The 15,675-nt window shown below is 38.0% G+C and overlaps 1 protein-coding gene across 1 annotated transcript in view; it reads right to left on the reverse strand.

Annotated features, from left to right (window-relative positions):
• Nucleotides 1-15,675, reverse strand: part of LOC132817615 (titin-like) — a 350,611-nt gene that overhangs the window by 184,537 nt on the left and 150,399 nt on the right. Inside the window, exons 97-111 of the mRNA XM_060828118.1 lie at nucleotides 15,357-15,446; nucleotides 12,989-13,271; nucleotides 12,460-12,646; nucleotides 12,243-12,329; nucleotides 11,874-12,141; nucleotides 11,523-11,783; nucleotides 11,218-11,427; nucleotides 9,515-9,592; nucleotides 9,389-9,415; nucleotides 8,597-8,620; nucleotides 4,565-4,639; nucleotides 4,206-4,271; nucleotides 3,127-3,222; nucleotides 2,068-2,142; nucleotides 54-128 (exon numbers count right to left, since the gene is read on the reverse strand). Coding sequence (XP_060684101.1) covers nucleotides 54-128; nucleotides 2,068-2,142; nucleotides 3,127-3,222; nucleotides 4,206-4,271; nucleotides 4,565-4,639; nucleotides 8,597-8,620; nucleotides 9,389-9,415; nucleotides 9,515-9,592; nucleotides 11,218-11,427; nucleotides 11,523-11,783; nucleotides 11,874-12,141; nucleotides 12,243-12,329; nucleotides 12,460-12,646; nucleotides 12,989-13,271; nucleotides 15,357-15,446 — 1,902 coding nt within the window. The remainder of the gene's footprint in view (nucleotides 1-53; nucleotides 129-2,067; nucleotides 2,143-3,126; nucleotides 3,223-4,205; nucleotides 4,272-4,564; nucleotides 4,640-8,596; nucleotides 8,621-9,388; nucleotides 9,416-9,514; nucleotides 9,593-11,217; nucleotides 11,428-11,522; nucleotides 11,784-11,873; nucleotides 12,142-12,242; nucleotides 12,330-12,459; nucleotides 12,647-12,988; nucleotides 13,272-15,356; nucleotides 15,447-15,675) is intronic.

The raw sequence follows: 15,675 nt of genomic DNA on the forward strand, positions 1-15,675 counted from the left end.
CAACATTTATCAAACGAATAATACACATTTATAACAAACAGCTTCTTTTGTACCTTTAGCTGGAGGAACCTTCTCTTTCCGTACAATTGGTTTCTTTTCTTCAGGAGGAGGCTCAGGAACCTTGGCCACTTTAATGAGTTTAATTTTGGATAAAGAATATGAAAGACATGCGCTCAGAACATTTCATCACAGAAATACACATAACATTAAACACAAACGAGCCGATTAAAACATTTGACAGCGTACTATCTAGTTCCAGTCACACAATAATTTCTAATTTTGCATCATGGCTCTACTGTATATAAATTTATTCTCAACTAGCCGACAAGATTTTATTTGTAAATCTCCAAACGATCTATCATTACCAGTAGCACCATGAATATGACTTTTAATTAACAACTTTCATTCATCGTATGCAGCATATTTATGTTTTTGATTAGACATGTCAGTAACTAATAAACTACCATGCTGGGAAGCAGAAAAACATATTTCTTTCGATGACTCTATAACAAATGTGTTTTGAGCTTCATGTGCAGAAAAAGGATGGGCACTCTCAGCCTTGATCTCCAGATCTGAAGATATCCTGTTGGCAACTAAGTTGCTTGTTACAATTCCCAATCCCTTTCAAAAATGTTGTAAATTAAGAGATTCAAACATGATGGGATTATGAAGTCACCTCTTACCCCAACCCTTCCATGGTCTTGGCTAAAACAGACCATTGATCAGGAAAGTACCTGAGTGATTAGATTAGATTCCCTACTGTATGGAAACAGGCCCTTCAGCCAACAAGTCCACACCGACCCTCCGAAGAGTAACCCACCCAGACCCATTCCTTTACTCCATATTTATCCCTGACTAATACACCTAACAGTATGGGCAATTTAGCATGGCCAATTCACCTGACCTGCACATCTTTGTTAATGTGGGAGGAAACCCACACAGTCACAGGGAGAATGTGCAAACTTCACACAGATAGTTGGCCAAATTTAACCCTCGTCCCTGGCGCTGTGAGGTAGCATTGCTAACCACTGAGCCACCATGCTGCCCAAGTGGAACAGGTGTGACAGGACTTCCCTGAAGGAAGGGAATGAGCTGCTGCATCTTCTTCCAATGGGGTGTGTCACATTCAATGAGTCCATTAATCTCACAAGCAAACAAAATTATAAAGTACAAGATGTGGCAGCCACATTGCAGACAGACATACACAGACACCTTATTTATGCAGGCTCCACATTGCCTTATTTCAGGAAGACCTACAGAATTGTGTGCCAATCAGGGATTCACCTGGGCAGTGCCGGGTCTTCCCCAGGGTGAAGGTCTCTGGGGCTACAGGTGTGACCCTATGGAGCTGCGAGCCACAGAAAGGCTCAACAGTGCCATCTGGAGTGGTGGCTGCAGCCAGTATTACACCCATTAGAGGCCAGGCCCAGGAAATGTGTGATTGATAGCAGGATGGGGTTTGGAGGATGGTGTCACAGACTAGGGAGAAGAAGGGTAGATGCAAATGCAGAGGGAAATTAATTCTGGCAAGCCTCCACCCTTCTTCTTGCAGTGCCCCTCAATCAAGCACCAAGCCTTTGAAAGAGAGATTTCCCCTCCCCACCACCGCTGCAACCCCAAAGCAAGCTACAAAAGGTTTTGTGTTCCTGTAGATATATATAAAACAATCTGTTCAAAGATGCTATTACACAGCTCTGGAGCAGGTAGGATTTCAACCTGGGGCTCCTGGCTCAGAAGTATAGACAATACCATTGCACTACTTTTGGTTCCTGCAAGGCAAGACCCCTGCCCACTGCTGGATGAATACCAGCAGCAGGGGATGGGACATAAATCACACATAAACATCTCATTGGTGGCAGTGTGGGAAAATTATTAAAATGCCTTCCTGCCATATACCTAATAGGAGCAGAGGCAGGAAGCTGACAGGGTCCCTACATGCCCGATTAAATAGTCCCCTGCCAACTAACTCAAGGGGGGAGCGGCCCAATAGAGACAAATACCATTGGCACCTGGCTCTTGCATGACTTAAAATATCATTTTAAAAATATGCTATGAATATTCCCATACCTTTCTCTGGAGGAACTATTTCCTTTCTTGAAATTGTAACTTGTTCAACTTCCTCAACAACACGCTTTGGAGGCTCTTTAAAGAATATGTTCAATTTTAGATGAAGCACATTTAAGAAACATAACTTAAATATTTTAAAAAGGAAGCAAAACATATGGACCATGAGCATACATTACAAACAATTAGACCACAACGTACAGATATGTGATACAAAATTATACTAAGAAGTGATAGATGTATAACAATAATGACCAATCTATGAGTTGAAAGTCCAATACAAATACATATGCTTGAAAATTCATTAGTTATTGTTAATATGTTTGGAATGGGATTGATGAAATGTGACATTGCACAAAATGTTGTTGGATGTGCATCAGGTCCTCTGAATAGTTCCAGCAAAAATATAGCCACAGGAAATCAAATCTAAATATTGGATCTGTTCATTCTGTCAGTTTTCAAAACAAATGAAAATGTTACAGTCATGGTAGCAGGTAGCAAAAGTACAACTGAAGAGCCTACAATGGAAATAATTTCAGGGCTGGCTTTAGATTGTCATACCTATGGAACTGGCTCCATTCATCAAAGAACATTTATAGAAGAGGTTGGAAACAAAGTTTTTGAATTGCTACCTTCTTGACAGTCTATGCAATGTAAAGATTATTACTGAAGATTATTAGTGAGGATTATTAATGAAGTTTATTAGTGATTATTATTAGTCCTGATTAAGAGCAAATCCAAACTACCTCACTCGCACAAAATAATTAAAAACTGTGCATTATTAAATTAGTTTGAATAAGTATAAACAAGGTTTGACAATTTTCAAATTTTAAACATATCATTAAAAAACCCTAATAGTTTTATACACAAATAAGAACAATTATGAAGAATTACAACAGCTTTGATCAACTGTATCAACTCAAAAAAACATTTTACAAAAATAAAGAATAAGCAAAACTAAATACAGCAAGGTGGTATTTGTTGTGAGTAAACACAATGAAGACAGATAAGATCCACAGGACACACAGGATACTTTGTGAACAAAATGCAAGCTCTTTGTACCTTTCTGTGGAACTGCTTCCTGTTCAATAGAAATCCAGGTGGGAGCAGCTGGTTCAGGTACTTTCTCAGATACAGATATTTTGCCAACTCCAGACACTTCAAAGACATTATTGTTATTGTAGACCACAACAATTAACAAAAGACATTTACATATACTTAACAAACTTTATTAACAAAGGTTCCGTGGTCTCACATCTGCAAACACTACCATATTTTACAAGAAATTGCACATCAGTTGGATATTGGCAAGGCAGGTAACAAATTATGAAATAATTATATTTTTGAGTTCAAACTATTTTCAAATGGTTCCTTCACATTTCCAAGCTGCACTACGTTTATTCTGCATTTGGTGTATACTAAGTAGATGAAATATATTTAGTGTTTTAAAAAAAACGTGTGCGGCTAATGTTAATGTTTCATTTTGGCTACAGTGTGAGCAGGAAAGGCACAAGGAAAAGTTCAAAGGAAGAACAGGAAAACCTACTCAACATATTAAAAAAAAGGCTTGACCATGACCTGGGCCCAGAACAAACAAATACTAACAAAAGATGTTCAAAGAAAATGCGAGACTGGACCACTTGCTCAACAGATATATGTTAGTACGACAGAAAATTTGACAACACAACTCAAGTTTTGAAAACTCATACGCTTGCCAGTTAAAAAGGGTCTTGGCTAATTAGTGTCAATATCAAAATTAAACTAATTTAAACAGAAAGACATTTTAATCTCTTTTGAAAATCTTAAACAAAATGTGATTTACCAAGTAAGATTTTCCTGAATTTTTACTCAAATTTTGAAACACTAAAACACAAGTTAACTGACTAGAATCAGACTTCTACAAGTAAATCAAAGTTTGCTCTATAACATTGAGTCCAAGACAAACACATACATACAAAAAGGGCTGGAATTTATGCCACAGTTAAGCAAAGATCTGAATTCGAAAATATGGTGAAGTGCATTTTAGCATTACAAAATAAAAGAACAATTACATGCAAGAAGCTTTTTAAAAGAAGAGATGTTTACAGATAAATTGATAGTAGCACAAAACGCTCACTAGTTCAGAAACACAAAATTTGTACCTTCTTGCAAGTAAACTTCCTCTTCAACTTCAATGTATTCAGTAATCTCCTCAGGAGCTGTGGGAACTTTAAAAAAAAAGATGTTACACCATTTCTGCTTTGGTTAAAAAAAAGCACATTTAAGAAATCCGAATGAAGGCCTATAATGTGTTGATCCTGTTTCGGTAAACATGATCACAAAAAAAGCACCAAATTTGGGTAAATGTATATTTCCTTCTTAAAGTGTGGGTAATGTTGTATGCAATTCTTTGAATGCCAGTTGCTTTCAGAGATCTCACCTGAATATTTATGTTTTCTAAAAGCTTAGATAACAATTTTTGGCTAGGTATTTAATTGAGATAACATAATTCTGTCTGTACCTTTCCAGTGCGTGGATTCATCTTCCTCCAATATTGTGTACGAAATGTCTTCACTGATCTCATATCTTTCAGCAACTTTAAAAGATTGATTTTATATTAGGTTACAATCAATAATTTTCATATATAATATTTGAGACAGAACTGTATATTTTTAAAACATAAAACAAGAAAATTCTAAATTTATTGAAGTAATTTCAACAAAAATACTAATGTGCTCCACTTTTCTATTTGTGCTTTTTTTTGACAATACATTGTTCAATATGTGCACTGATTTCTTAATTGAGCAACTGACTTAAGGGAGCATGACAATGAAATTAAACAATGTTAACACTGATGAAGATACAGATATAGTCACAAGCCAGTGTCACACAGTCATTTTCAACATCTCTTCAAAGTTAGTTTGCTTAATAACATTAAGATCCCGTTTAAAGTATTCCCAAAATAAACTAACATAAATAGTTAAAAAAAGGGCTTAATCACTTGGATATGAAAAATTTACACAACTGATTAATTATCTTAACTGTCAGAAAATGGATATCAGACTTTACTGCTATCACAGTAAATTGTACTCTGATTGGAATTTATTATTAGTGAGCTAGTATGAGATTTCATCTGAGTAACACTGTGTTACCATTCTAAAAGAAATTAACTGATCCAAATTTAACAGGCTGATGAGCAATACAATCAGTCAAAAGATTACAAGCAGAAAGGCAGAAATCAGTGCATGCTATCTTCAACTTCTAGTTAAAATATGAAAGATGTGTCACCAGTATCTGGGTGATTCTTCATGGAAAAGCAGCTATTGGAAACAGGCTGGGGTGCCTTGGATATTGCAATCAATGAATTAATAAAAACCCCAACGTTCTGCTCAGTTTTGAAAGGTTTAAAGTGGCCTTGCCAGCAGTCCTTAAAAGTGCCAGTGATAGCATTTGAAGAAAAGGTCTGATGGTTCTTTACTGGAAAGAAATTGCAAGCTGAAAATAAATTGAAGCCTGTAGAATTTTCCCAGCTTTGATCTTTGAGCTGCACAAGGAGGCTTATTGGGTGTAGCAGCTGACTGGTTTTAAGCAGATGAGACCTAGGGCCTAAAGTCAGGCAAGCTACAGGCCTTCATTATCAGGATGCCAGTTTAGCTGCCATATTTTCTAGCATTGCATTTTCCCCTTAACAGGTTCAAAATCAGACTTTCAATAAATGAGTGGCAAAGAAAATTGTCTTATATAAAATAAATATTACAGTGTGATCTTGGATAGAAAGATACATAATTTAAATAACAAAAATATCAGTGAGAACCGAGGAAGTAAAAATAATTGGGAGAAAGGAAGACAATGGTACAGAGGAGGTGTAATGTTGAAAACGTTTAAATTTTGTGATGATGCAATGATGCTTGCAAGCCACGAGGTTGATTTTTAATGTCTAAACAGTGGTGGAAAATCCACATTTGTAGATTTGTCACTGGTTATTTGATTTTTAATATTCCCTTCTTTTCCTTTAAAGCCGATGAGAAGGAAAACTGAGCATGATGTAAAATAGGTAGCCAATATATTACCTCCAGTTTTCCATCACACACAAAAGGGAAGGATGCAAGAATAGTTATTGCAAATATTTCTACAACAGCATATCCTTTATACAAACATTCTTTCTGTTTAAACATTATGCTCTAAATATTACTATGCATTTTGATAGAGGGTAACCATGCTTCCTAATGATACAAGAGAAATTTTGCAGATGGTTTCATTGCAATGGTACAACATGATAAAATTATATGGCCATAACACGTTTCAATTATATTGAAAACAAAAATGGTGGAAGTACACAGCCGATCTGACAGTATCTGTTTCTGAATCCTGCCAGCCAGCTGAAAGGTGATCAGAAGCTTGGAAGTGTGTGGTGCAGCCAATTAATGCCAGAAAGTGGGGTTGCCACACCGCCCCGTGGCCCAACATTTCAACTCCCCCTCCCGTTCTGCCGAGGACATGGAGGTCCTGGGCCTCCTTCACCGCCGCTCCCTCACCACCAGATGCCTGGAGGAAGAACGCCTCATCTTCCGCCTCGGAACACTTCAACCCCACGGCATCAATGTGGACTTCAACAGCTTCCTCATTTCCCCTTCCCCCACCTCATCCTAGTTTCAAACTTCCAGCTCAGCACTGTCACCATGACTTGTCTGGACTGGTCCAACCTGCCTATCTTCTTTTCCACCTATCCACTCCACCCTCTCCTCCCTGACCTATCACCTTCCTCTCCTCCCCCACTCACCCATTGTACTGTATGCTACTCTCTCTCCCCACCCCACCCCCCTCTAGCTTATCTCTCCATGCTTCCAGCTCACTGCCTTTATTCCTGATGAAGGGCTTTTGCCCGAAACGTCGATTTCGCTGCTCGTTGGATGCTGCCTGAACTGCTGTGCTCTTCCAGCACCACTGATCCAGTATCTGGTTTCCAGCATCTCCAGTCATTGTTTTTACCTTGTCACCCAATTAAGGCTAGTGAATCGGCTACCAAAGCTGGAAGGCCTCTCAGAAGTCTTCTAGCTTGCTACTCTGCACAGGGCAGTGCACAGCCAGTATACCACCAAGGGTTTATTCTGTCTGTAACCACTGGCTTCAAGCAATCTCCTGCAATTAAACTGGCCCCACTATCCATGAGATACTGGAGGTCAATGGGAAAATTCCACTGTGTAGACGTACAGTCCTGCTGTTGATGATTATTCAGTGACTACAAAATAGCGCTGATGCAGGACAACGCCAGTGAATTGGCCAGCACAGGTATTTTCAATATCCCACCACTGCCTCCACTCCCAGCTGACTGGCAGGCGATTGTTAACATCTTGGAAGCCAGATCAGCAAAAGTACACAGTCTCTGAAGAAATGCTATGAACACAATTCTCCCAACTGGGTATTTTTGAATCTCATAAGTTACATTGTTCATAAAGGATTCAATATACCAGCGTATATTGAAAAAGCAAACCCTTCCACATACACAATGTCCTAGTACTGGGAGCTGCTGACAAGTAGGAAAATATTTGTGTTGGCTGCGAAAGCCAGTATGCCAGTTAAGACAGCATATAGCTACTTACATAAATGTGACAATTAATTACCTGTCAGCTTTATGGGCGGCACGGTAGCTCAGTGGTTAGCACTACTGCCTCACAGCATCAGGGTCCCAGGTCCAATTCCAGCCTTGGGCAACTGTCTGTGTGGAGTTTACACATTCTCCCCGTGCCTGTGTGGGTTTGCTCCGGTTTCCTCCCACAGTCCAAAGATACACAGGTCAGGTGAATTGGCCATGCTAAATTGCCCATGGCTTTAGGTGCATTAGTCAGAGGGAAATGAGTCTGGGTGGGGCACTCTTCAGAGGGTCAGTGTGGACTTGTTGGGCCGAAGGGCCTGGTCCTACACTGTAGGGAAGCTAATCCAAGAGATCCCTACTCACTTGTAAACGTTTTATTTTATTCATTCATGGGATGAGGGCGTCGCTAGCTTTGTCAGCATTTATTGCCCACTCTAATTGCGCAAAGGGAAATTATGAGTCAACCACATTGCTGTGGGCCTGGAGTCACGTATAGGACAGACCATGTAAGGATTAGTGAACCAGGTGGGTTTTTACAACAATCAACAATGGATTCATGGTCATCTTTAGACTCTTAATTCCCAATATTTATTGAATTCAAATTCTACTATCTGTCATGGCAGGATTCGAACCTGGGTCCCTTGGACATTACTTGGGTCTCTTGATTAACAGTCCAGTGAAATTCCACCAGGCCAATGCCTCCCCATATACAAAAACAGATTGGATAATGTTAGAATTTCCAACCTGGTGTCACCTTTGCAGGTTTTAACTCCCTTCTGAAACCTATGCTTTCCATTGTCTATTGAGAATCGACCCATAAATTCTGTTTCTCTCCTCACAGATACTGCCAGATCCAGCATACTTTCAGATTTCCACCATCACAATATGTTGTATGTGCAAGTTTCAATTACTTTCAGAATGCTGAAGTATCTAAAATTTAGCTCTTATAAAAAGAAATACCTATTTCTTCTGCCCATTCTTTTTCTGAAATATAGAAAGAATAAAAAAATGTAAATAACAAAATAATTCCAAGAATTCAAGTAAAATGTGTTTTTTATAGCTTACTGAACAGATCAAAAAGAGAGACAAAGGACACAAAGGAACTTCAAAACTTCAGCTGAAAATTTTACACAAGAATCCAAAATGTCATTTTGACAAATAAACAATAATTGATTAAACCTTTACTTTGGAAGGAAAATTTCATGCATTCTTCAATTAAACCAAGACTTCTTTGATAATACATTCTTAAATTGCTCTTATCTCTAAATGATTGCATTTTGATGCAGGAATTCTAATGTCAATGACATCTAAACAATACAAAAAAGTGCTAATTAATTTTTTATCTTTCACTCCTCTTGTGCTACTATTGGATTGAATAATTTAATACAAGAAATGAAATGAAATCTGTAACTGGTATTTTAGGTTTAAATATTTGACCTTTATTTTGAAAAAAAATTGAACAATAATATTAACACAGCATTGACCAACTGTCATGCTAGGAGCACGTTTTAAATTATTGATCACAGGCTATCTTATATGCACTGTTTTAAAGTCCAAGTTAAAGAAATACAAATAAATGCTTGTTTTAAAAATACTTGTAATTAAAGGTATTTGCCATTGTTAATTTTTGTTAAATTATGATTTTTTTTATTTACTGAAGATAAAAACATTTAGATCTGCTTATATATTATGATAGTATTAAGGAAAATCTAAGAACTAGAATATTAGATTATTTAAAAACAGATTACCCACCAGGTTTCCTGGGTTTCAAGGTGATTTCTGTAAAGAACAGATTTTACCATGAGTGAAAATGAATAAAGTCATGAATTGAATGTTTTAGTTTTATTTAAAAGCTGCATTAAGCTATATTGCACCTACCTTGGCTTGAAACATAAAGTTCCGCTGTACTTTTAGCTTCACCTCTTGGCTCAAGTTGAGCAATTACTGAGTAAACCCCTGGAAAATATAATTGTATACTCCTGTTTTTGCCTATGTTTTATTTGAAATTTGCATAACATACTTTTCACAGTACAGTTTGTCCCTCCATGATCTGACAGCCTCAGGAAGGGCCGTGACTGGACCACAGAATTTGCTGGACCACATTAGGGTTAGGACGGGAGGCTTTTTTCTTAAAATATGCTTAAAAAGTGGCATTTGGCATAAAGTGAGTTGAAAAGCGCTTATTTTAGAGAATGTTGACAATCTCTTTACCAACTAATGCAATTGTGCAAACTGGAAGATTTGCGGGTTCTGCAGAAAGATGGAAATACTGCAGCATTTGTGGCGGAAGACTCTGTCAGACCACAGAGTTTGTCAGACCAGAGATTAGGAAGGTACAACTTGTACTCACAGCACAGAATCAGGCCAATCAGGGCAGAAGATATTTGCCAGTGTCTATGTTCCAGATGAGGCTCCTCTCACTCTGCATTATTTCATTTTATCAATATACCTTTCAGTTTTTATCACCCTCCCATTTATTTACTATATTTATAATATTTATCTCAAATATTTCTCTGGAGCAAGTTAAATAATTTAACTATGCTGAATAAAGATATTTCTCCAAAACTACTTATTAGTGATTATATTGCACTTACGGTCCCTGGATTTGTCTACCCCATAATTGAAACATTTTATTTTAATCTATTCAATATAATGCTCACATTTTTAAAGACTTCTACCACATCAGCTTTCAGCTTTTTCCATTGCTAGCACACTTTTTGTCCTACACTGATAAGCTATAAATTCATGTTGGGAAATTTTCTGTGCCCTTCCCTAGTGCTCCTCTATCCTTATTCATAAATTAGGGCTGAATTTTAAAAGCAGGGAAGAGGATTGGGGTCCCTGAACCCCGCATAAGAGTTGGGGATTAAATCCTCTCCAGCTTGGCAAATGTATCCTGCAACTACTTAATGGGTGCTAAATGACTTGAGGTGGGCCTTCCACTCCCATCAAGAAGCTAGTCTCACATGAGAAAACTGCTGGGATCTTAAATGGTTGGCAACCCTCTTCCCAGCAGCGAAACTAAGAACAATGGCCATTGTTGGGATTGCTGCAAGTCCCAGATAGAAGTGGATTATGGAGCTGGACTTTAAGCTAAATTCAAGGGCTGAATGGGGTTAGCCTGGCATATCCAGGATGGATTGGGCAGTGAGAAGCTGAAATGAAATGGAATGAGAGTAGCGGGACCCTTGCGGGGAGTTGAGCACACAGGGGCTCTCAAAGGAAGTTTAATCCCTCCATACACTTGTCAGCCACCAATCCCAGCAATGGAGAGAGAAGGCCATTAAATTTGCTGCTGAAGGCCCTCATTTGGCTCACAAATGATTAGACTGCACAACACCTTCCCTATTGCAGCTAAAATCCTAGTGGGGAAGGCAGGAGTCAGTGAGAGGCAGGTGTGATTCTGTTACCATGCTGCAATGAACAAACACTTAAGTGTAACCAAACCAAGATTCCATATCAATGTAACTTCCCTGCTTCTCCCCTCAAAATGAACTCAAGTGACAAATTTGCATACAGATAATTGATGTAGATATCTATGATAATAAAAATGACACATTTAATCACTAGACTGTATGTACCTTCATCTTCTGTTGTGACGTTATGGATCGTCATAAAGTGTCGCCGCCCTTCACTTCTGAAGCTGTATTTTGGACTTTCTTTCAACACCATTGTATCTTTAAACCAGGTTACAATGGCATCATCAAAAGACACTTCACATTCAAATACAGCCGACTCATGTTCTTTCACCACTATATCCTGGATTGTCTTTGTGAATTCAATTGGTTGCGCTAAAACATACAAAAGCAGAAACAATTCGATATTTGAACAAACCAATGAGCACTGAAGTACAATTCAGTAGGTTTTTTTTGGTAAAGCTACAAACCTTCAACATATAGATCAGCAGATGTTTCAAGATCTTCATACTTGCAAGTAAATCGGCCTTGATCCTCTGGTCTCAAGTCATTAATAGTGACCTTCTGCAACTTATCTGCAACGTCAATGGAGTATCTGCCTTGTCCCTCAATCCTTCTACCATTTCTATACCACTCAGCTTTCAGGTTGGGTAAGGAAAACTGGCAAACCATGATGCAAATATGGCCTTCCTTACCAGAAAGATTTTCAAGATGCTGTTCAACTATGGGCTCTGGACAACATAAACCAATGCAATGAAGTTAGGTGAGATAAAAGAAAGGAAAACACATTCAGAATTTAGAAAAATATGAACATTGCTTACCGACAACAGTCAGCTTAGCGCTAGAAATATGTGGGCCACAGACAATGCGGAAGTTGCCCTGATCTTGCAGTGCACAATTTTTGATCTTTAAGCGATGAATGTCACCATCAATGCTGATTTTGTACTTGTCATTAGATTCTAATTTTTCAGTTCCTTTGTACCAAGACAGTTTGATTTCAGGATAGTTTATCTTTATCACACATTCAAACACAGCATCTGCATTTGTACGTACAAGTTGGTCTTCAATGTCCTTGATTAATTCAATAGGCTGCAGAGAACACATTTTAGAAAAAATATTCATTTCAAAGAAAATGCACCAAAATACAATACTGAGCAAAACATGAGATCATATTATATTGCAGATCCTACCTCAACCTTTTCTATTCTTTGCTGGATGTACTGGATCAGTTCATTAAACTCCTCTTCTTCAGGACCTTGTTCACGTTTTTCCAACTCCTGAGAAAGCAACAACAAATTAGAAGTTATAACAAAATTAAAATTATCATGCAAGATTTTTATTCGGTATGAAAAAGATGGTATGCTCCACAATATTAATGCTCAGATAAATGATTGGAAATTAACTCACAAATCTGTGAGTTTCTTCTTCTGTTTTGCTGGCTTTCAGTTGTTCAATAGCTTGAAGAAGACCACGGAAATCAGTAATTCCATACATGCGGGCATACTTTTCATATTCTTTAGGATCAACATTCCTTAGCAGTTCCACAATGTCAATATCCTTGTCTGCTTCTTCTTCTTTTTGTTTGGAAGGTGTCCTTTATAAAATAAATGGTAAATATTAATGCATTATTATTGCATTTGAAATTAAACTTTTTAAAATCAAATACATAAAATTGATGGACCAAACATAAATATTACACACTATGGAAAATGTATTTATTTGATCATTCCATAAAAAGGAAAAAATAATCAAAGAAAATACAGCTGTTACCCCCAAAAAAGAGATTGTATTAAATTAAGTTTTATAAATATTCACTATGCTTTTTGATAAAAAGGAGAATTAATCTTAAAATGACCAACACTAATTTTGAGTATGATCGCTTAATTCTGATTATGAATCAGAACTTTAACAATCCCACCAAATATATCACACTTACTTCTTCAGTTTAGCTCTGAGGTCAGTTTCAACAATAATTTCTTTCTTCTCCTCAATTTCCAAAGTAACACTACTTTCAATTTCGCCAAATTTGTTGGATGCCACACATCTGTACTGTCCAGAGTCAGTTTTTAATGTGTCTTTGATTTCCAATTTGGCTTCTTGTCCTTTTTGCTGTACAAGTATTCGGCCCCCATGGTTTATTTGCCTCCATTTTCCTTTCATCCATTTAATATTTGGGATTGGGTCACCACCTACCTTTGCAGTGAAAGTTGCAATACTCTCTGAAATGTACAAAGTAATTAAAATCAGTGCTAATGTCTTCAAAATTTGTGCTTTCAATTTTTCCCACCAAACATTTATGAACAAATTCTTTAGAACCACAGAAATGATACAGAACAGAACGGAGCCATTCAGCCCATCTTGTTCATGTCAACCTAAAGTGACTCAGATGACCTTTTTAATCCCATTGTCCTGCACATGGCCCATAACTCTGCAGCTTGCAGCACTTGAGGTGCAAATCTAGATAGTTTTTAAAAGAGTTCTGGGTCTCTGCCTCCAACATCAGGTCAGGCAGCTAATTCCAGACACCCACTATCGTCTGCATAAAAAAAGGCTTTACCTCATCTCCATTTATACCTTCTGCCACTTAGTTTGAATCAAAAAACCTTGGCTTTGCAGCTCTCTGTCAAGAGAAATAATTCCTTCTGTCTACTCTATCTCAACCTCTTACAATTTTGTATACCTCAATCACACATACAATTCTGGTCACCTTTCTATAGGAAAGATGCTGTTAAACTTGAGAGGGTGAAAAAAAGATTTACAAGGATGTTGCCAGGGTTGGAGGGTTTGAGCTTCAGGAAAAGGCTGAGTAGGATGGTGCTTTTTTTTCCTAGGAACATCAGAGGCTGAGGGGTGACCTTACAGAGGTCTATAAAATCGTGAGGGGTGTGGATAGGGTAAATAGACAAGTCTTTTTCCTCAGGTGGGTGAGTTCAAAACTAGAGTGCATAGGTTTAAGTTGAGAGGAGAAAGATTCAAAAAGGACATCTTTTTGATGGGATAACTTCTTCATCAGAGGATGGTGCATCTATGGACTGAGATGCCAGAGGAAGTGGTGGAGGTGGGTACAATTACAACCTTTAAAAGGCACTGGATAGATATATAAATAGTTGGGGTTTAGAGGGATATTGACCAAATGCTGAAATGGGACTAGGTCAGATTAGGATACTTGGTCAATGAGGATACATTGGGCTGAAGGGTCTGTTCCCATGCTGTACGACTCTATGTTAACCCTTAGCCTTCTCTGTTCCAGAAAACCAATCCCAAATTCACCAATATCTCCTCATTGCTCCAATACACTAGCTTGGGCATTGTTTCCCTATGTAATTAAGAAATTACATCCACTGCACCTAATGTACGAGGTGGTGAGAAGCTGAGACAACTTAAGTAGCTGAATTTTGCAGACCTCCTCCAGTATGTCTCTTTGATGCAAGGAGGTATGGGGTGCAGTGGTATGGCCACATGACCTGAAGCTTAAGGGAAGGATGCCCTTACCCTGCCCAAACAAGCAGCCCTCAGAGGCATTAATATACCAGTAGTGCCCTAAAAAACTGAACAGTGGCAGACAGTCCAGAATTTAAAGACCATTTTACAAAGGGCTACTTTGAAGTGGCCGTAAGAAACTTGGGAGCATCTTAATCTTGGAGCTGTCCTATGCACAAATGGGACAACCCACTCCAGTATGTCATCCACAAGATGTCACCCCTTCTACCTGCTGAAGGCAGACACTTTACCCAAAGCAGGCTTAGCCTGCCCCCTGCATGCTATTGCTGTGAGGTGGAAGGCTTTAAACATTCCATTTGCGAGACAGAAACATAGAAACTGGGAGCAGAAGTAGGCCATTTACCCCATGGAGTCTGCTCTGAGACTGGTCCTGAATCTCAACATCTTATTCCCACTCTCAAAATCAGTGTCTAGAAATAAATTTATTTCTTCAATATATTCAGGGACTTGGCCTCCAAAATTTCATGTGGTCATGAATTCCATAGATTTCACCTCCTCTGAGTGAAGATGTTCTCTTCATCTCAGTCTGGAGACTATCACTCCCCCCCACACCTTGCTCACGACCCCTTCTGGCAGAGGTGCCCTGATCAAAAAAACAGGTATGATTATATTTTTTCTCTCTTGAATGAAAATGAAATTTACTATCAGACTAAAATTTAAACTTTAACATCTTCTAGCTAACAGTCCGTATTTTGGTGTTGTAATTATTTAGTAATATTTACTTTGTCAATTTTTACATTGTCCGGAAATGTTTCTTCTTAATAATTAGAATATGTGAGAAGAAATATCAATGCTGCACTCACTTTCTGTTACTTTCACACTTTGTGGTTTCTCAATGAAGAAGATCTTGTCTGTCTTTGGTGCAGAAACCACTTTCTTGGGTACAGCTTTTTCTAAACCAGAGCAAGTTAAAAGGAAGTTACATTGTAGCTTTGGTTTTTAATGCCAACATTCTTACTAAGAAACAAGCTGAACGTACAAGTGAGTAAACAATGGGTACATAATTGGATTTTTAAAAATCAACACCTAAAGTAACTACAATCACAAAGATTATTTTATATTCTGGCCAGGCACTTTAGGATACATGACAGTAGAAACCTGACCTTACCTCAATGCAGTTTC

This window comes from Hemiscyllium ocellatum, chromosome 7, assembly GCF_020745735.1.
Source record: "Hemiscyllium ocellatum isolate sHemOce1 chromosome 7, sHemOce1.pat.X.cur, whole genome shotgun sequence".
Lineage (NCBI taxonomy): Eukaryota > Metazoa > Chordata > Chondrichthyes > Orectolobiformes > Hemiscylliidae > Hemiscyllium > Hemiscyllium ocellatum.